At 40.9% G+C, this 22,385-nt stretch overlaps 2 protein-coding genes across 3 annotated transcripts in view; one reads left to right on the top strand and one right to left on the bottom strand.

The window, feature by feature from the left end:
* Positions 1–14,126, bottom strand: part of LOC133640602 (gastrula zinc finger protein XlCGF57.1-like) — an 87,824-nt gene extending 73,698 nt beyond the window's left edge. Inside the window, exon 1 of the mRNA XM_062034113.1 lies at positions 13,926–14,126. The gene's annotated coding sequence lies outside the window, so the exon portion shown is untranslated. The remainder of the gene's footprint in view (positions 1–13,925) is intronic.
* Positions 3,532–12,110, top strand: LOC133640614 (gastrula zinc finger protein XlCGF57.1-like). 2 transcript variants are annotated; one of them, XM_062034134.1, is made up of 3 exons: positions 3,532–3,846; positions 4,918–5,184; positions 10,414–12,110. In XM_062034134.1, exons 1-3 carry the CDS (start codon positions 3,744–3,746, stop codon positions 11,880–11,882), a joined length of 1,839 nt encoding a protein of 612 aa, XP_061890118.1. In that variant the 5' UTR covers positions 3,532–3,743; the 3' UTR covers positions 11,883–12,110. The 2 variants fall into 2 exon arrangements, with proteins under 2 accessions (XP_061890118.1, XP_061890119.1); XM_062034135.1 differs by lacking the exon at positions 4,918–5,184 and having other exon boundaries at positions 3,534–3,846.
* Positions 14,127–22,385: the final 8,259 nt, after the last annotated feature.

Raw genomic sequence — 22,385 nt, 5'->3', positions numbered from 1 at the left:
TACTGGTGTAAAATTCTGCATCCGAGAGATCACAACCATTGCAGCCATGCGTCCAAAACGTAACATCATCTTGCAGGGACATAAGGACAAGCAAAAGTAACGTGTCTGTTGTTTTACAATGTAATTATCTATTTAATAAGAAATGTTCAGAGTATACCTTTTTTTTAGTATTTATTGGAAGCCTCAAAAGACAAAGGCCGTCTGTTTACAGGAGAATGTGGGTGAGGCACACACCTTTTGTCTTAGCTCAGGAATGCATGGGGGAAGGAAGGGTTGGAGACAAGCGGGAAACTCTTAGTTAGGAAAAGTGTAGCTGCTGACAGAAGCACATTGTATATATGTTATATAATTCATAGTTGGTTAGAGTAAATAAATACAATGTATAAATATAAGTTCATATTTACATATAATGTGATTAAAAATGTATCTCCTTTGGTTAATTCATGCAAGTATATGTTAACTTTATTTTTGTTACAAAACCCATGTCAATTGGAGGGGGACATATTTTTTGTTCCAGTTTGGTCACATTGTTGGGGGGACAATTAATATGTGACGGAATAAGGGAAGCAGCATGAGACAGCAAGCATTCGATGTAAGAGGTTAATGGAGTCTCGGCTTGAAAATAAACTTTATTCCCTCGGAGTTTGTGAGGCCAATGAGGTATGATTCTTTCTGATAATGTATGTGAAATCAATGTGTTTTCTTTTATGTCACGTCAGACTAATTGTAAGTTCTGTTTTTCTTATTTATTAGTTCTGACAGCATTATTTTTGGCATTGTTGTTAACGAGAAGAAGGCATGGCTGAAATAAAAGTTGGACCTTGAAAATTGTTGAATGTCATCGTATCAATTAGGACACAGATGGTGCCAAGTCTCTCTTACACAGTGTCAGTCAGTTTACAATTTTGGGGCCCTGTTGCTCACCAAAATACTGACTTAATGGACCACAATGGAAACAAGCCTTTTGGCTTTTTGTGCCATCCATTTGCCTTTTTAAAGCATATCATGGATTCAATTCTTTAAGATGTCCATAAACTTCTCAATCAATCAATCAATCAAACCCCCCACTTGGCCGTCAGTGTCCTGTCCGTTACAACTTCTTCACAACTCCCCAAGATAGGAGACACTCAGCATCCTTGGGAAGTCGACCCCAGGGGCTGGCCTATGTATGTTTATGTGGTGTTTTATGAGCCCTCACATTCAGTGGATGTCAGCATGATGGGACATTGTTTACCAGAGACTGGCTGGGTGAGGACACACAAGGCCCATGCAAAACAGGAACAACATTCTTCCTACAAAACACCAATTCTGATGCACCATTAGATACTGAAGTGAATTAATTAACTCATATTATGTTTTGCTTATGGTGAAGGTTTATATTCACCTTGGAGAAAGCGAAGAACCAAGTTTAAGTAAATAGTAGTATTTCAGTTTGAGCACATAATAAGATAAGGCCCCTTAGTTTGACATTCGCAGGTGGGCTGGATCACTCCTCGTAGGGAAGAGGCCCTAATTTGGACTACGGAATACAAATTACCAGAGGTGTGGACTCGAGTCACATGACTTGGACTTGAGTCAAACTCGAGTCATGAATTTGATGACTTTAGACTCGACTTGACAAAATGTAAAGAGACTTGTAACTCGACTTAGACTTTAACATCAATGACTTGTGACTTCACTTGGACTTGAGCCTTTTGACTTGACAGGACTTGCTACTTTCCCCAAAACCCAAAGATTAAAAAGTTATTCAGGAGCGCTCCGTATCTTTCATTGTGTACGTGTGTGTCTGTCAGCATGTGCGCTGCCTGTCAGTACAACATCCAATCAAATTACATCCACGTTGTTTTCGTCCCACAGCATTCATCCAATCAAATTGCAGGATAACCAATTTAGTTTTTAAGTTTTGTTTCTTGTAGAATCTATGTAAAGTAATATACATTAGCCTATTGTTAAAATACTTAAAAAAAACATAATTAAATATATATGTTTTATTGTATTGTTACATTAATAGATGTTGTATTATTATAGGATGGCTTGTTAAACATTTCATAGGATTTTCAGAGGGAGGAAAAACCAAGACATTTAATATAAAATGTAAAATGAATAAATACATAAAAAGAAAAAGAAAAAAAATGGTTAAAAGCCATCGTCCCGGGGAGCATTTCATTTCGTCCCGTGCATTTTTTTTTACCGCCCCGGGACGACGGGACTACGTTAATCTCAAGCCCTGGAAGTTACATTTTATTGTTTGCATTATTTGTTTCAGCATTGCACTTTGAAGATGGTCCCTCAGCTCTTTGACAGCTTTGGCTCTTTTTCTGATCAGCAGACGGACTCTAAGTCTTTCTTATTTACAGTATATATAAACGTTTCTCATTTCTATTCAGACTTCCATATATATTTAATTTCCTTAACGGCTTAGCATAATATATATATATATATATATATATATATATATATATATATATATATATATATATATATATATATATATATATATATATATATATATATATATATATATATATATATATATATATATATATATATATATATATATATATATATATTTTACATATAAGCCAAATTATCCCGATCCAGATATTACTTTAATTCAAGTAATTAAGTAATATTTCCAGGGCTTGAATTTACAACCATTTTAGTCACATATGTGCCCAAAATGTAATGTGTGCAACTTCAAAATATTTGGGAACAAACAATTATTGTATTGTGACCTAAAGTGGTGGCATTAGCCTCTATGTTGTGAATGAATAATAGAGGCTAATGCCATGACTTTCATTGTGTTTCAGTGTATCTTGAAGGATCATGCAAGTCATTTTTTCTTGTTGATGCTGTAAACAAAATGTCACTGTGCAAACCCATGTTTGTTGTTGTACTGAACACAGATTGAAAATAAACCGACTGAATTAATAATAATAACAATGAATAATTTCTAAGTCTTTGTTAGCCGTTTGTGAAGTTTTGTGCTCTTGCGCTACGTTCGCTCGCATCCTGTGCATCTCCTGGGGGCTAAGCCCCCCCTGTCCTTAAAAGCTAGTGACGCCCCTGATTTTCACATACAAATATTGAAGATCTTTGCTCTTTCTCAACTTTGTAGTAATATTATTTTTAAAAAATACAACGTTAATACATTAATGTTAAATCTTACTTGTGAAAAGTAGTCCCCCGATTCCTATTTTCAACAGTCCGCTCATTTGAGCAGGAAAACGGTGAACACCATCTTTGTTTTCTACCTGTCAACTGAAAGTTTAGGCTGCTCGCCGGCTCCTCATCACCACTTCAAGATGGCGGCCCAATTTCTCGCGTCACAGCAGCCAATGCTGCGTCTACTTATAACATGTTTATGGGGGAGAGAGCTGGTTTTACTTTTTTCTCTCGCGAGATCTGACAACACTGCGCGCGAACCAAACACGGCGAGAATAAAGCAAGATGGCGTCTGACGGTGAAGACGTTATTGCAGTCGTCACAGTTCAGTGTTCTTAATCTGTGCGTCCATGTACGCATATATGTCCTTTATTAGACTATATTAAATAGAGTAAACATCGTTAATAACTGTTTGCATCCGGTTATATTAGTCTGAGCGCACTTTGACGCTTCTCGAGCTAGCTTAGCCCGCTATTTAACTTAGCTTGTTAGCCGCTAACAAAGAGAGGCGGAAGTGATCAAAACACATCGCTAAGCAGAGATCAAGTGTGAGTGTAAAGTGTTGTGATTGTGTGAAAATGTGCGAAAGAACGATAGCAGAGTACGAGGAGGAACTTTGTCCAACAAAAGAGGAGAAGGAGCGACAACATCAAAAACATCAAGTTGTGTTACACAGAACAGGTTTGTTTACTTCTTACTCTCACATGTTTACTAACTTTATATTTATTATTAACACTATTCTTGAATAGATTGTCTATAGGAAGATGAATTGTCATGTGAGGATGATGCACTGATTGTTTTATGTTGTTCATAAAAACGAGACAGTTTCAGACACACAATATTTATGAGAGGTTGATGTTCCTCTCAGTTTGTAACAATGTGTATCAACATGTTTACACAAAACTCACACAGTCACCGGGGGAATATTCCAGAGAGCAGGTTAAGTGCAAACTCCTGAGTATGTAAAGCTCGAGAGTTTTACCTCCAAAAATAAGAGAGGAGGTAAGACAAAGTCGGAGTCAGTTACCATGGTAACTGACGCTGTAAACCTAGCCTGCTAGCTGGCAGGTTTGACAAGTTATTTATGTGTGTAAAAGCTATACTGACCTATTATTTCCTTCATATTGGTGCAGCCATTAACCTACTACAACACCTACTACATCCACCTACTCAGTGGCCTAGTGGTTAGAGTGTCCGCCCTGAGATCGGTAGGTTGTGAGTTCAAACCCAGTCATACCAAAGACTATAAAAATGGGACCCATTACTTCCCTGCTTGGCACTCAGCATTAAGAGTTGGAATTGGGGGTTAAATCACCATAAAAATTATTCCTGGGTGCGGCCACCGCTGCTGCTCACTGCTCCCCTCACCTCCCAGGGGGTGATCAAGGGTGATGGGTCAAATGCAGAGAATAATCTCGCCACGCCTAGTGTGTGTGTGACAATCATTGGTACTTTAACTTTTTAATGTGGCAGTGATTGTCGAAAAAGCAAAGCCTGATCTAAAGATGACATCTTGATCTCATACCATCTCAAACCAATTGGCCGTTCATTATTAAGTGAAATGTCTTAAAGTCGCTTAAATTTGTCTTTAATCAAGCAACACTACGTTTTATCCAGTTACTCGATTAATCAAAAACATTTCCAGTAGAACACTTGATTAATAACATTTTCATAAGCCACAGCCCTATATTTCATGTACGATTTAATATTTAGTATGTAGGACTTAAAATGTGTTTTGTTTGTGTCCTGTAGACATCCATCAGCTGATTGGACACCAAGAAGAATGTCTCCCTCATCTGCAGGGGGACAGTTTCACTTTAGAGGATCCACAGCCCTCACATTTTAAAGGGGACGAGGAGGATCCACAGCCCCTTTATTTTAAAGAGGAAGAGGAGGGAGAGTGTCCTGTAGGGCAGGAGGAGGCTGATCTCACCAAGTTTCCACTGACTGTTGTCTCTGTGAAGACTGAAGAGCATGAAGACAAACCACCTGAGTCCTCACAGCTTCATCACAGTCCAAGTAAGCACAACATCCACATATCATCTAATACAATGTTTGTGACACATGTTCGTCCGGGGGCCACATTTATGACTAAAGATGGAGATATACTTGCTTTTTAACACCACCATTTAAAAATGAATGCTCATCAATCGTGTGAATTAGTGAAGTGAATTATATTTATATAGCATTTTATTCTAGTGACTCAAAGCGCTTTTACATAGTGAAACCCAATATCTAAGTTACATTTAAACCAGTGTGGGTGGCACTGGGAGCAGGTGGGTCAAGTGTCTTGCCCAAGGACACAACGGAAGTGAATAGCATGGCGGAAGCGAGGATCAAACCTGTAACCCTCAAGTTGCTGGCACGGCCACTCTACCAACCGAGCTATACTGTATATTACATCACGTGGTCAAATTAAGGCAAACATTCAATATGGCTACTGTTTATTTACCTTTAGCAGCACATATGTCAGCATATTTCAAAGGTTTAGTGGTAAAGATTAGGGATGTATACCAAGTACCATTTTTTTTTTTTAGTACTGGTTCCTAATTATGTCGTCCATGAGGACCGTGAAGATTTTGGACTAATGACACAACTATTTGTATTTTTAATTCCAGCTGACTGACGTAACTATGACACGTTGTCACATTGAGTTCAGCTGCCGCTGCTACACATTAAAATCAGCTTTGAATAATGACAAATAAGGAAGCAACAACACGCAAAGGTTTGATGTGTGTGTTATTGACAAGAAGATGACATAACTGCATTTCACCTTGCACTGCACACATAGTTGACTTCTTTAAGACTTCAAATAAACAGCTGTTGATAAAAGACTTCCCTGCTCTGAGATGTTACAGAACATCATGTTGGAGGTGTTCAACCTCTTGTGCTAATAGGAATGCTATTTAAAATGCCTTTTTTCCACTTTTTTATTCCCACAAATTACATGTAGTACCAATAAGTACTGGTATCGATAAGGAATATCGATTAAGTTAACATATTGATAAATTCTTAACGATTTATATCCCTACTGAAGATACAAGCCAGATATCTTAAAAAAATAATTTCAACGTTTATTTGGATTTAGTTACTTCTCTGCTGTCCAGCAATGTCTCAATCAATCTAGTTTATTAGTACTAATTAGCAAAGTTTTCTTGTCTTTCTAAAGTATTTATTTTGACAGCCCCCTCGCGGTAAAGTTGTCCGAGTGCAAACTATTTGTGACTGATAAAACTTTCGGTGAATCCAAATTTAAGAAATTGTGCCGGAAAGTTCATTACTTTGAAGACGGCCAATAAAAACGCAATCAGAATCAGAAATTCTTTAATAATCCCAGAGGGGAAATTAAGTTTTTCCGCACAATCCCATTCAAGAGCAGACAAACATTACAGGGAGACAGAACAGGATCGCTGACGGGTCTGCCAACTTCCGGCGCCCCTTACAAAAAAGGTGAGAAACAGGTAAATGCTGGGGTGGGGAAGGAGGGGGGAGGAAAAAAAAATCAGTCTAAGCCTGGGCCCCTGGAGAGGGGGTCCAGACTGAGGCCAAAGAGAAAAACAAACTCATAGCCATAGCACACATAAACATGTGTGTAAGAGGGAAACATCAAAGTACACGAAGGACATTAAAGACATTAAAAGAGCAGTCACTTCTACACACAGCCACAAAAGTAAAACAACAAAACAAAATATACACTGTGGTGACCTCTGCAGTGTTCCACGCCATCGTCTGCTGGGGTGGTGGGAGCATGGCCAGAGACAGGAGCAGACCCAACAAAGCAACCAAAAGAGTTGACTCCACCCTCGGCCGCCCACCAACTCTCGGCCAGTGTCCAGTCCGCACGGATGAGCGAAGATACGTCTAAGGCAGGGGTCTGCAAGCTTTACCACTCAAAGAGCCATTTTTCCCCGTTTCACAAATTCAAGAAAACAATGGGAGCCACAAAACTCTTTTGAAATTTAAAATGAAATAACACTGCATAAAAAGTTTTTTTTTGCTTTGTGCTATGTATAAACCAGGGGTCTCAGACATGCGGCCCGCGAGATGTTATTTAGCGGCCCGCACTTTATTATGAAAATTTATATTTGTGCGGCCCGCGAGTTTTATATGAATGGCGCTTGACAGCGTCATACTCGCCAACTCTGCCGATTCTTTCTGGAGACTCCCGAATTCTAGGGCAATTATTCTCTCGAATGTCTGCTGATTTTCACCCAAACAACAATAAAAAGGGGCGTGTCGCGATGGCATTGTCTTTAGTGCCCTCTACAACATGTACAAACAGCGCACCAGCCCAGTTACATGTTGTATGAGGCTTCAGCAGACACACATAAGTGGCTGCAAGGCATACTTGGTCAACAGCCATACAGGTTACACTGAGGGTGCCGATATAAAGATATAAATAACTTTAACACTGTGGCAAATATGCGCCACACTGTGAACCCACACCAAACAAGAATGACAAACACATTTCGGGAGAACATCCGCACCGTAACGCAACATAAACACAACAGAACAAATACCCAGAATCCCATGCAGCACTAACTCTTCCGGGCTACATTATACACCCCCGCTACCACCAAACCCTGCCCCCCCACACACATCAACCTCCCCCTCCGTGCGTCGGTTGAGGTGGGCGGGGTTTGGTGGTAGCGGCCACGTGTTCTTGGGCCGGCCTTGCTTCCTTTTCCCAAGTGGAGTCCAACGTAGTGCGATCTTGGGGATGCGGTCTTGGTCCATCCTCAGAACATGCCCAAGCCATTGGAATCGGCGGCATTTGATCTTTTGTATAGATGGTCTTCTTGTATAGATGTGCATTGGATATTTTCTCGGGCCAGAAACTTCTACAGAGTTTCCTGAGGCATCCATTGTGGAAGGCTCCGACTTTTTTCATGTCGTAGGATGTTACTCGCCAGCACTCCGAGCCGTACAACAATACAGATTTTACATTACTGTTGTAAAGTCGGACCTTTGTGCTTAAGCTATATTGCTTGGACTTCCAGATGGTGTGTAGCCTAGCAAAAGCACCCTGTGCCTTTCCGAGTCTTGCCTTAATGTCCTTTTGTGCAAAGTTGTCCTTACTGACGAGACTTCCCTGATAGGTAAAGTCCTCAACATAGTCGAGAGCGTGTCCATTCGCTGTGATTGGTACATCTGGAGTGGCATTAATGCACATCACTTGTGTTTTGGACACATTTATGTTCAGTTTAACAAAAGTGAGCTTTTGTTAAACCAAATATTGTGTGGTTTTTTCCATATACAACAACCTATCTGGACTCGATAAGAGAATCGATAAGGAATCGGTTCGATAAGAGGATTCGATAATAGACTCGAACTCGATAATTTCTTATCAAACATCATCCCCAGTCACGCAGAAGTCAACAAGACGCTCGCCATTGTCGTTCATCACACCGCACCCGTGCTTCCCCATAGCTCTCTCACAGTCTGTGTTACCAGCTCCCACCTTGGCGTTGATGTCACCCATGATCACTAGCATGTCATGCTGGGGGACTTTAGTTTGCTGTAGCTCCTCATACCACTGGTCTTTTTCCTCCTCCTTCGCTTCATTGGTTGGTGCATAGCACTGAATGATGGTGAGCTTGCATTGCATGGAGTTGAAGCGGGCTCTGATCACCCTGTTGCGAGTGGTTCTCAGTCCAGCAAGTATGTGTTGATCGGAGTGCCCAGAGTGCAGGATAACTGTGCCATCACTCATCACCTGGCATCCAGAGCTGGTCCATCGGCATTGACTTATTCCCAGGATGTCAAACCTGTATCTTCTCATTTCACTCATGACCTGAGCTGTTTTTGGATGTGTCGAACATGGTGCGGACATTCCATGGACCCAGGCGGATCGTAGTTTTGGGTCCCAGTAGGCTACCTATCGCGCTCCTGACTTCCTGTTGAAGGCTTTCATCAGGGGCGGTCATACTGCAAATAGGTTGGCTCGAGTCTACTGAGAGGTCCATAGTAGTATAGTTCGTAGAAGTTTCCATAACGGTAGTGTCTTTTTACGGGGGGGTTGTTGGCCCCATGCCCTGGACCCTACCTGGAATACCTGACATGGTTGAAACTGCTGGGGGCATAGCTCCCGTCGGTATAGCTATCCGGGTCACAGAGACACGCAAGGTTCCCCACCACGACAAGGTAACAGCACAAGGGGAACATACAGCCGAGATCAAAAGTTTACATACACTTGTAAAGAACATCATGTCATGGCTGTCTTGAGTTTCCAATCATTTCTACAACTCTTATTTTTTTGTGATAGAGTGATTGGAGCACATACTTGTTGGTCACTAAAAACATTCATGAAGTTTGCTTCTTTTATGAATTTATTATGGGTCTACTGAAAATGTGAGCAAATGTGCTGGGTCAAAAGTATACATACAGCAATGTTAATATTTGCTTACATGTCCCTTGGCAAGTTTCACTGCAATAAGGTGCTTTTGGTAGCCATCCACAAGCTTCTGCTTGAATTTTTGACCACTCCTCTTGACAAAATTGGTGCAGTTCAGCTAAATGTGTTGGTTTTCTGACATGGACTTGTTTCTTCAGCATTGTCCACACGTTTAAGTCAGGACTTTGGGAAGGCCATTCTAAAACCTTGATTTAGCCATTCCTTTGCCACTCTTGACGTGTGTTTGGGGTCATTGTCCTGTTGGAACGCCAAACTGTGCCCAAGACCCAACCTCCGGGCTGATGATTTTAGGTTGTCCTAAGGAATTTGGAGGTAATCCTCTTTTTTCATTGTCCCATTTAAAGCACCAGTTCCATTGGCAGCAAAACAGGCCCAGAGCATAATACGACCACCACCATGCTTGACGGTGGACATGGTGTTCCTGGGATTAAAGGTCTCACCTTTTCTCCTCCCAACAGCCAAACAGCTCAAATTTTGTTTCATCTGACACCACATGGACAAAGATAAGACCTTCTGGAGGAAAGTTCTGTGTAATACCACAAAATAACATGTAGTATCTTGTTAATTTATAGCCAAAAATATTTTTATTTTGGCACCTCATGGGGTAACCGTAAAGTCTGGGCCTCTTAAGACCTCACTGTTGGTGCTAATCGACCTGTTTCTTCTCCTTTTTACCGAATTTGAAAGCAAAAGTGAGTCCACAAATAACCGAATCGTAAAGCAGAATTGAAAATGAAATCTGAATTGGTAAAATCTTATCAATATCGCTCCTAACATGTGCCTGAACAAATATGGACTCCTCTCGACCATGTTTGTCTTCTTGTGTCCTGCAGACGTCTGTGAAGAACATCTTCTCTCTGAGCAACACAAGTGGAGCTTCAGGATGGACAAGGAGGAACCACAGCCCTTCCACATTAAAGAGGAAGAAGAGGCGCCACATACATTACAAATGCAAAGGGAAGAAAATAACCCACTGAACTCCCATTTTAAAAAGGAAGAGGATGAACACAGCATCAGTCAAGAATGGTTGGAGGAGTTCCATGTGATTGTGAAGAGTGAAGATGATGAGGTCAAAGGTGAGAGTGAGGAGAAGAGAGAGGCGGAGCCTCCAAGCAGCAGCTCAACTCAACACATGACAACAGAAGCTGATGGAGACCACTGTGGAGGATCACAAGCAGACAAGCTCTTAGCTCCACTATCAGATAGTGAGGACACAACGTCACACTCTCCTGACACTGATGATGAACACTCTGAAGATGATAAGACATGTCACACTGACAACACACACTTCACATGTTCTCACTGCGACAAAACTTTTAAATACCATTGTCGTCTAAAAACACACATGAGAATACACACTGGAGAAAAACCTTTTCCATGTTCAATCTGTAGTAAAGGGTTTGTTCTAAGTGAACAGTTGAAAGTACACATGAGAATACACACTGGAGAGAAACCTTTTTCCTGCTCAGAATGTGGTAGAGATTTTAGACTAAAACACATGCTGAAAGAACACATGAGAATCCATACTGGAGAAAAACCTTTTTCATGTTCAATATGCGGTAAAGATTTTACCCGAAGGCACCATTTGGAAACACACATGAGAATGCACACTGGAGAAAAACCTTTTTCATGTTCAACCTGCGGTAAAGATTTTACTCAAAGTCAATATTTGAAAACACACATGAGAATACACACTGGAGAAAAACCTTTTTCATGTTCAATCTGCGGTAAAGATTGTACTCAAAGGCAATATTTGAAAACACACATGAGAATACACACTGGAGAAAAACCTTTTACTTGCTCAGAATGTGGTAAAAGTTTTGTAATGAATCAAAGTTTAAAAATACACATGAGAATACACACTGGAGAAAAACCTTTTTCATGTTCAATCTGCGGTAAAGATTTTACTCGAAGGGACCATTTCAAAGCACACGTGAAAATACACACTGGAAAAAAACCTTTTTCCTGCTCAGAATGTGGTAAAAGTTTTGTAATAAATCAAAGTTTAAAAGTACACATTAGAACACACACTGGTGAAAAACCTTTCCTATGTTCAGTATGTGGTAAAAGTTATATAGAAAGACGGCAATTAAAATCACACATGAGAACGCACTCTGGTAAAAAACCATACTCCTGTTCAAGCTGCAACAAAAGCTTTCGTCACCTAAACACTCTTACAGCACACATGAGAACACACACAGGTGAGAAAGTGTTGAGTTGCAGTGTGTGTGGTGAAAGATTCTCTTATAAATACCAGTGTAAGAAACACAAGTGTGCTGGTGAGAACAGCAGCAGCAAATGAAGATGCAGGATTTGAAATAAACTGTCAAAACTTTCACTTTGACTTTCTAACATCAGCACATATAACATGTGTGACATCATTGTTGTGTGTGTAACACAATCTTGTTAATATGATTCTAACATTTATAGATTAGACACTTCAGATTAGTGCTTTTATTTCAGTCAAGTACATGCGTTAATATACACATTTGTGTACTTTAAAATGAACAGAACAATTTGACTGAAAAGGTGAGAATAAACAGCACATAAAATATGTTACATACAGTAAACATTTTAAGTGTAGATATTCATAATTCACTTTTATACTTATTCATAATAGTGTCTTATATATGTTTTTTGAAATAATGAAGGGTTACATATTTTATTTTGTAATTCTAGATGATTCCATAGATGAACTCCTTTATATGATATACATATTTGTTTTACATGTGTTCATACCTTTGCTTTTGAGTACACATAATTCCCTCTTAGTTCATATTTACTGGTTCACATCTGAAACATCTTCTGGATCACTTCTGGAAGCATATTATTATTTACTTTATACATCATTTGAACAGTTGTCTTTTATACCATTTGAAAATGTGTGACTTTATGAATCATTTGTTGGGTCTCTATAATCCATTCTAATAATTGTTTTTATTTCTCTCTTGTGTAATATGAATATTGTTGTGTGATTGTTTTATATGTATGTCCCCAGACCTTTATGCAATAAACAATGTATGCTTCAGCTAAAGTTGGGTACAATAATTGTAGTTAATATTTGTAAGTATTTATTTTATTCTATTTAGTATTGCACTCCATTTTTTTTATGTTTTCTTTATGATTTATATGTAGTGTCCGGATTACTTCATCATTTATATTAACTCCTAAACATGTGATTACCTTTATTCCTTTCATTTCAATATTATCCATCATAATTAGTGTTTTACAGTTTTACAATCTCCAAATATGATATATTTAGTTGTATTGAAGTTTAGTGACAGTTTATTGATGTGCAGCCATCTTTTTTATGGTCAAGTTCTCTCTGGATAAAATAAGATGAGAGTTAAATCAAGCGGCAATGAAGGTGAAGAATGTAAGATTATCATATACATAATAAAATGGTATGTTTGGGGATGTGTAATATTGTTTGTATGAACATCCTGAATGTTTTTGTGCTAGAATTGTTTGAATTAGTTAAGAGTGAAAAAAAAATAGGCAGTAATGATAATAATGGTTTGTTTTAAGCCTGTTTATGAGTAATTAAATATAATTACAATACCAAAATGGAGCTTACATCCTCAGTGAGCTGAACTCCAGCAGTAAAGATGAGACAAATAATGTGGAAAGGTCAGAAGTCAAATGTTTCTCCAGGTAATACATGGAGCCTCTGCTGCCACTCAGCGGCCGTTGGAAAGAATGCATACATTTTGTTTTGACGTCCTTAAAGCTGCTTTTTACTTCCTGTCCTGTTTGTGTCCAAGTCTGTAGTGTGGGCCATAGGACAGAAGGAGGACATTCTGTTAATAGCCTGTGGAGGGCAGCAATACACCTAAGATGTTCTACTAGTCTGCTGGAAATAGAAAGAAGAAGAAGAAGGAGGGAAAAAGCAAGATGGCGTTTGGGGGAGAAAGTCAGGCACGTGGGCATTATAGTTCTGTATTTTTAATCAGTGCATACATGTGCACATATATGTCGTTTAATAGAGTAAACATCGTCAATAATTGTTTGTATCCAAATACACTTTGTATTTGTTTATTACCGCCATTCTTAAATATGTTGTATGTAAGAATGTGGGTGTTGTTGAGAAGATGATGCAGGTGTTCTGTCGAATTTAGCTACCAGTAAAAATGTGTTACTTATTGTAGTCCATTTGTAAAAGAAATTGTTTTCCTAAATTATAGTCTCCTCACTTTATCCAGACAGTCATTAGGACAAAAGACCCTGGGGGAATTTGCCCTTAAAAAGGGACACATATTCACTGTGGCAGGACAGTATCAAGATGAATTCATCACATTTGTATAATCGGCTATGAGGCATTTTATTATCATTGTACAGCCCTTACCTTTGGGCTGATACTGAGGGCGACTGTGTTGACTAGTTTGACGCGTGCAAATGATTGAATGTCCAATACGTAGAAATGTGTTTGGATATGACAATCCGTTTATTCCAAGCTTTCAAAATTAAATCAAATGTAGGTTATAGAACATTATGTATGCTGACCTTGAATGGCACATTGTCACAGCAGCGAGACCTGACCACACACGACACGACACGACAATGCAATCGCCCCCCGAATGTTCCCAGCTGAACCCAATTAAAGGAGGCTACCATGGCAACCGCACCATAGCAACAGTCCCATCCCTGTCAACAATTCCTGGTTCTCAACAGGAAGTGGGCGGAGCAATCTACCGAAAGGGAAATTCAGCATGAACTGAGGCCAGCCATCAATCAGAGAAAACAAAATAAAAACAATATAAACAAATAAGGAAATTTGGTTCCAACACTCCGGTCCTCAATTGAGAAGGGCAGGATGCCATGAACAATTCAAAATAATACCAATGGAGCCATAAATATAAACAAATAATAATCATCTTTGAGTTTGGTATTTCAGTGCAGCTTTAATGCGCATCATTTCCTGATCCACTTTGTCATTACTTAGTAGTTTCCTCTTTTGACTCATCTCTAGTAGAGTCCTTATTTTCAGGATCCAGTCAACTGACCTCTTCAACCGTTTCCAATCGGAGAAGTAAGTGATCAGTCGGTGAGTAGCACTTGGAATATCAATAACTGCATTGGTGCTGAGCTCCTTTTTTATGTCAGGGTCCTCCGCTGCAATCCCACACTCCAAGATATCAGCTAGCCACTCTGTCAGAAAAATTGTACGTAATATATCAACAAACTTTCCACTCTATGGGTATTCCTGTGGGCACGATGAGAGATGTCTTTGTTGTACCAAGCAAAAGGCTTTGAGGATGTCACAGGTATACGATGGAAGGAGACGGGAGGTGTTATCCATTGTCCTCAGGAAGCCGGCACAGCTGGAGCCAGGATGAGCCGAGGCCGAGACATCCTTCTTCTTTTGTCTTCGATGTGACCAAGAACAGTGACTGTTTTGCATACTTCCTATACCTGCGGTGACGTGTTGGTGCGTGAACATTAAATATCTAAAATAAAAGAGGAGACGAGACCTTCCTTCGGCAGAGCGTGGGTGACACTGTAGAGGTTGCAGTGTCGGCACGTGATCTCCTCAGCTGAGTCCAAATTTGTTTCTGTCTCTGTTTAATTCCTTGCCTTCTTGTCTTGTTTATAGATGTCAAACCGGGTTTGAACCTAACACACTCATCCTCTGTTTCTTCAGAAACTCAGGGCCTTCTATCCATCATTTGTGAGTCAGTAACTCATCCACTTTAAAGGCCTACTGAAATGATTTTTTTTCATTTAAACGGGGATAGCAGATCCATTCTATGTGTCATACTTGATCATTTCGCGATATTGCCATATTTTTGCTGAAAGGATTTAGTAGAGAACAACGACGATAAAGGTCGCAACTTTTGGTCGCTGATAAAAAAAAAGCCTTGCCTATACCGGAAGTAGCGTGATGTCACCGGAGGAAGGACTCCTCACATTTTACCATTGTGTACAATGCAGCGAGAGAGATTCGGACCGAGAAAGCGACGATTACCCCATTAATTTGAGCGAGGATGAAAGATTCGTGGATGAGGAAAGTGAGAATGAAGGACTACAGTGCAGTGCAGGACGTATCTTTTTTTGCTCTGACCGTAACTTAGGTACAAGGGTTCATTGGATTCCACACTTTCTCCTTTTTCTATTGTGGATCACGGATTTGTATTTTAAACCACCTCGGATACTATATCCTCTTGAAAATGAGAGTCGAGAATGCGAAATGGACATTCACAGTGACTTTTATCTCCACGACAATACATCGGCGAAGCTCTTTAGCTACTGAGCTAACGTGATAGCATCGGGCTCAAATGCAGATAGAAACAAAATAAATAAATCCCTGACTGGAAGGATAGACAGAAGATCAACAATACTATTAAACCATGGACATGTAAATACACGGTTAATAATTCCCAGCTTGGCGAAGCCTAGCAATGCTGTTGCTAACGACGCCATTGAAGCTACCTTAGCAACGGGACCTCACAGAGCTATGATGAAAACATTAGCGCTCCACCTACGCCAGCCCTCATCTGCTCATCAACACCCGTGCTCACCTGCGTTCCAGCGATCGACGGAAGGACGAAGGACTTCACCCTATCATCCGTGCGGTCGGCGGCTAGCGTCGGCTAGCGCGTCTGCTATCCAAGTCAAAGTCCTCCTGGTTGTGTTGCTGCAGCCAGCCGCATAATACACCGATCCCACCTACAACTTTCTTCTTTGCAGTCTCCATTGTTCATTAAACAAATTGCAAAAGATTCACCAACACAGATGTCCAGAATACTGTGGAATTTTGAGATGAAAACAGAGCTTTTTTGTATTGGATTCAATGGTGTACCAATACTTCCGGTTCAACGATTGACGTCACGCGCATACGTCATCATACATAAACGTTTTCAACCGGAAGTTTAGCTGGAAATTTAAAATTGCACTTTATAAGTTAACCCGGCCGTATTAGCATGTGTTACAATGTTAAGATTTCATCATTGATATATAAACTATCAGACTGCGTGGTCGGTAGTAGTGGCTTTCAGTAGGCCTTTAACTCCTCTTGAGGCTCTGTCTGCAGGATTTTGAATGTGCCATTGTGTGACATCAGATGTTTGAAATCTTTCATCTTTCCCAAAGCTCCTTTTCAGACCAAGTATGCGTTGCCTAGCAACGCACTGATTGTTGGGCAGAGACACATCATCCTTCTTTTTAAAGGGCAGTTACAAAGTGTAATGTCCATCTTCAAACTTGCACGAATCAGTCATGACCTTCATGAACTTCATGTCATCTCTAGACATTTCTTCTTTGTCTTCTGATGACCTGTCGTTAAAATCATGGTTATATTGATTGTGCAGCAGCTCCTCCAGCTTTGTTATGGAGATCCTAAAAGTCTTAAGTAAGCCTTAAAGTAGTAGTGGAGCAGCCAATCTTACTCCTCTTCTCACTGTAATCAGGAACGCCATTAATGACCCACCCCAATAGGGTCTTGACTTGACTTGACTTTATTTATTCATGCTTGCAGTGGAGCCAAGGCCCCACTAAAGAAACAGCTGAATATCAAACAAACAAAGATTTAAAAAAATGAAAAGAACAGACAGTATTTTATATAAAAAAAACTTTTTCAGGGCAACAGCAGCATGGAAACTATTAGCATTCTGGTATATGACAGTAGAAGCATTTAAGTCTCATCTTAAAAGTCATTTGTATACTCTAGCCTTTAAATAGACTCCCTTTTTAGACCAGTTGATCTGCCGTTTCTTTTCTTTTCTTTTCTACTCTGCTCCCAACCCAGGGTGGACCGCTAGCCTGTCCATCAGATGGGAACATCTCTACGCTGCTGACCCGTCTCCACTCGGGATGGTTCCTGCTGGCCCCACTATGGACTGGACTTTCGCTGATGTGTTGGACTTTCACAATATTTTGTCAGACCCACTCGACATCCATTGCTTTCAGTCTCCCCTAGAGGGCGGGGGGTTACCCACATATGCGGTCCTCTCCAAGGTTTCTCATAGTCATTCACATTGACGTCCCACTGGGGTGAGTTTTCCTTGCCCGTATGTGGGCTCTGTACCGAGGATGTCGTTGTGGCTTGTACAGCCCTTTGAGACACTTGTGATTTAGGGCTATATAAATAAACATTGATTGATTGATTGATTGATTGATTACTTATTTAATTAGATAGTGTCATTATACAGTTTAATTGCAGTATGCAGGGTAGAGTTTTTAAGTCTCTTTGTCTTGGCTTTGGGCTCGGGTTCAGCCAGCTTATGTTGGTTCCTCAATGTCCTGGCAGTGCGGCTGCCTCGTGTTGGAGGTAGCAGGTCATGCAGAGGGTGTTGCTCATCATGCATATCCCTGAGCAGCTTCACTGCAGCCTCCTCTCTCCTGGTCTGGTGTGATGGTAGGGGTTGTGAGATGTTTCCAGCTCTCCTCGTAATGATTTTACAGGCACGTTTCTGGACTCGCTCTAGCTCTGCCTGTTGTTTTTTGGAACAGCCCACTAAGAGCACTGAGCTATATTCCAGACACGGCCTGATGAGAGTGGTGTAGATGGTAACAAGGTCGTCTGCAGGTAGTCCATGTCTTAACGGCATACGATCCATTTCCACGACTGTTGACCACTTCCCAGGGTTCAAGCAGTTTAGATGCATTGGTCCCAATCAATAGCTCTACATCGGCTCAAATACAAGGAAGAGTGACGCCATCCAAGTATGGCCATTTAGCCAACTCCTCTTCATTGATGAGGTTGCTTGTTGTTACGGGCATCCATTTTTGGGTGTAGACCTTGGGAAGGTCGTAGAACTGTTGCCCAGTGAGGCTGGAAATCTTTAAGTCTGTCAGCATGTAACTGGAAACTGATGTTTTTGGGCCCATGGTTAGGAGACTGATTTTAGCTTTTCTTTGTTTCAAGTTGAGCTTTGTCATCAAGCTTTCAGAACAAAATGTATCTGTGCTGCCCCGATCCAAGAATGCATAGGTTTGTATGACTGTGTCCTTTGCTGGACTTTATCTGCATAGGCAGAATTGACAGAATTCCATTTCCGTTAGCAGCCCCCGTTTGTCCACATGTTTGCAGAGATACTTGTGCATTACTCACAGATAGTTCCCTTGGCTTATTTTGGTTTGCATTTATGTTGCTTGCTCTTTCCTTCTGACCGATATGAAGCAGACTTGAATGGTTTTGCTTGCATACCTTGCAGGTCAAGCGCTTGTCACAATGCCTGCTAAGATGTCTAACATGAAGACACCCAAAACCGATTCCTTTCTGTCTTATGAAAGTTATCTTCTCCCTGTGGGTGTTCTGGTCAAGAGTTTGGATTTTAGAGTAGCAAACAGGCATTTGTGATACAAGCAGATGCACTTTGCTTTGGAGCAGGTTTAAATCTGGTTTGACCTTCCGCTTTAGGGGTTTCGATATTAATGGTCGTGGCAAAACTGTTACCTTGGAATTTGGGTTTACCTTGTGATTTCATTCCTGTCACAGGTTTACTTTCTGTCTGCTGTGGTGCATTCTGAATGTCTCCAAAGACTGGGTCAGAGACAATTTTCACCTGTCGCTCAATGAATACAACAATGTCTGAGAACTGAGGTCTGCGATGGTGGTTTTCCATGTTGTTGCATGCAGAGACTCTCCACCCTTCTCACAGCTTGTACGGCAGCTTGAAGATCACAGTTTTCATGTTAGCTGGCATATTAAAGGCCTACTGAAACCCACTACTACCGACCACGCAGTCTGATAGTTTATATATCAATGATGAAATCTTAACATTATAACACATGCCAATACGGCCGGGTTAACTTATAAAGTAACATTTTAAATTTGCCGCTAAACTTCCGGTTCGAAACGCCTCTGAGGATGACGTATGCGCGTGACGTAGACCGGCGAACACGGGTATGCCTTCCACATTGAAGCCAATACGAAAAAGCTCTGTTTTCATTTCATAATTCCACAGTATTCTGGACATCTGTGTTCGTGAATCTGTTGCAATCATGTTCATTGCATTATGGAGAAGGAAGCTGAGCAAGCAAAGAAGAAAGTTGTCGGTGCGAAATGGACGTATTTTTCGAACGTAGTCAGCAACAACAGTACACAGCCGGCGCTTCTTTGTTTACATTCCCGGAAGATGCAGTCAAGATGGAAGAACTCGGATAACAGAGACTCTAACCAGGAGGACTTTTGACTTCGATACACAGACGCCTGTAGAGAACTGGGACAACACAGACTCTTACCAGGATTACTTTGATTTGGATGACAAAGACGCAGACGTGCTACTGTGAGTATGCAGCTTTGGCTTCTAAACATTTGATCGCTTGACCGTATGTGCGCAACTTTTTTTTGCGTATGTACGTAACTTTTTTTAAATATATAAGCTTTATGAACCTTGGGTTAGGTGAACGGTCTTTTGGGCTGAGTGATTGTGTGTGTTGATCAGGTGTTTGAATTGTATTGGCGTGTTCTATGGAGCTAGGAGCTAGCAGAGGAGCTAGGAGCTAGCGTAACAAACACGCAGGTGTTTTTATGCAGGATTAATTTGTGGCATATTAAATATAAGCCTGGTTGTGTTGTGGCTAATAGAGTATATATATGTCTTGTGTTTATTTACTGTTGTAGTCATTCCCAGCTGAATATCAGGTCACCCCCGGCTCTCACAGCATCTTCCCTATCTGAATAGCTTCAGCTCCCCACTAGTCCTTCACTTGCACTTTACTCATCCACAAATCTTTCATCCTCGCTCAAATTAATGGGGAAATTGTCGCTTTCTCTGTCCGAATCTCTCTCACTTCATGCGGCCATCATTGTAAACAATAGGGAACTTTGCGTATATGTTCAACTGACTACGTCACGCTACTTCCGGTGTGAAAGCATGGACTGTTGCTCTTGCCAAAATGTGGGTGGTTGAATGGGAGGTGGTGTCCTATATTGTAGTTGCCATGCTGTTATTTGTTGTTGCTCAGATGGATGGTGTATAGACTGTGGTGGAGGTGGTGGTGAAGCTTGGCTTGACTGCTGCTGTGTGAGGGGTTGATAGTCTTTAGCCTGGGGGTTGAGAGTGACTGGTGCTGTAGCCTGGGGATTTAGAGTGACTGGTGGTTCCTTGGTTCTCTTTAAGTAGGAGTTCATGCCATCAGATGCTGTATGTGAGGGAGTATGAAGGCTGGGAGCTTTTAGAACTGCTAATTTCACATCAGCAGCTGCCAATTGAGCATCCAGGTCCATCATTTCCTTTTTCTTTCTGATTCTTTCTCTCTCCTCTTCCAATTTGTTTTTGATCTGGGACTCGATCCTCCTCTTCCAATTTCCTTTTTATCCTTTCCTCCTCTTCTTCCAATGCATGTTTTTCTTGTAGAGCTGCAGAGCGGACAGCGAGGGCAGCCCTTTCGGCCCCTGCCTCTTTGCGAGCTGAGGAGGTGCTTGATCTACTAGAACCAGACCGTGTGTGACTACCATGTGATTTGTGACTTATAACATTAGAAATGCAGTCATTTGGATTGATTTCGTTTTCCAGATCCTCAATATTTTCCAGGGTTGGTGTTTTTATCCAGGTGTTAACATGCTCAATAAATTCATGTACATTGATTAATTTGGCTTTGTACCATATGTCGTGTTTGATTTGGTCCTCTGTAGGTAGAATTGGTATGAGTGATTTGTGTGCACTTGCAGTTTCCTTTATAACATTCAGATATTTGGTGAAAGCAGATTGCACTTCAATTGTGTCCTCTCCATTTTCCATCATCTCCATGATATGTTTCTGCATGTTGCTTGCCTTGTTTAATTTGAATCTTCTCTCCTTCTGAAGTGTTTTAATTCTCTGCATTAGGGCTTTTGGTGTCATTTTCACTGTAAGTTTTTTTTACATCCTAGGATTGTTTTTCAACTTTAGATGTTTGATCTGTGTTCACCTGTATTTCCCATCTCTGCAGGCTGTGAATGCTTTTCAGTCATTTCTGACAATTCAGCCTCTGAGGGTTCCATTTGACCTTTAATTGTGTCACCAATTGAATGCGTTACTTTTGACCCCTCCATTAACGCATGATCATGCATTTCCAAAGCATCATGTTTGCCTTTTCCAGGATCCATGATTATACACAACACACAATTCAAAATCAGATCAAATATATGGAAACCTTGTTAATGTCAGTCAAAACACAAAACATCAAAACCGCAATTATTAATTTGCATTTGTTTGAAACAAAACCTCACCCAAGAATGGGCTTGCACAAGGAATCATAAAACACCACCTTGTATTTGAAATGTACCCACGAACAGGTTGCAATCATGCACAAAACCTCATAGAAAATGCCCACCAACGGGTTAAATCAATCAATCAATCAATCAATGTTTATTTATATAGCCCTAAATCACAAGTGTCTCAAAGGGCTGCACAAGCCACAACGACATCCTCGGTACAGAGCCCACATACGGGCAAGGAAAAACTCACCCCAGTGGGACGTCGGTGTGAATGACTATGGGAAACCTTGGAGAGGACTGCATATGTGGGTAACCCCCCCGCCCCCCTCTAGGGGAGACCGAAAGCAATGGATGTCGAGTGGGTCTGACATAATATTGTGAAAGTCCAGTCCACAGTGGATCCAACACATCAGCGAGAGTCCAGTCCATAGTGGGGCCAGCAGGAAACCGTCCCGAGCGGAGACGGGTCAGCAGCGCAGAGATGTCCCCAACCAATGCACAGGCTAGCGGTCCACCCGGGGTCCAATAACAATGAATATTAACCACCAATGCATTGGATTTTTTGTTGCTGTCTTTGTGTGCACACACTGTTATATGGCCATATATTAACCCGTGTAGCGCGCTACATACCTTTACTTTACTTGATGCCGGCCCGTGACTTTG

This window comes from Entelurus aequoreus, linkage group LG23 (genome assembly GCF_033978785.1).
Source record: "Entelurus aequoreus isolate RoL-2023_Sb linkage group LG23, RoL_Eaeq_v1.1, whole genome shotgun sequence".
In the NCBI taxonomy this organism is placed as follows: Eukaryota; Metazoa; Chordata; class Actinopteri; order Syngnathiformes; family Syngnathidae; genus Entelurus; species Entelurus aequoreus.
Note: the sequence above shows the minus strand (reverse complement) of the source record. Positions and strands in the feature narration are given on the sequence as shown.

What these genes read in the sequence shown, in the direction of transcription:
- LOC133640614 (XM_062034134.1), top strand. Translation starts at nt 3,744, where the DNA reads ATGTGCGAAAGAACGATAGCAGAGTACGAGGAGGAACTTTGTCCAACA. An exon ending in AGTTGTGTTACACAGAACAG is followed by an intron (nt 3,847 to 4,917) that starts GTTTGTTTACTT and finishes TGTGTCCTGTAG; the next exon opens with ACATCCATCAGCTGATTGGA. An exon ending in ACAGCTTCATCACAGTCCAA is followed by an intron (nt 5,185 to 10,413) that starts GTAAGCACAACA and finishes TGTGTCCTGCAG; the next exon opens with ACGTCTGTGAAGAACATCTT.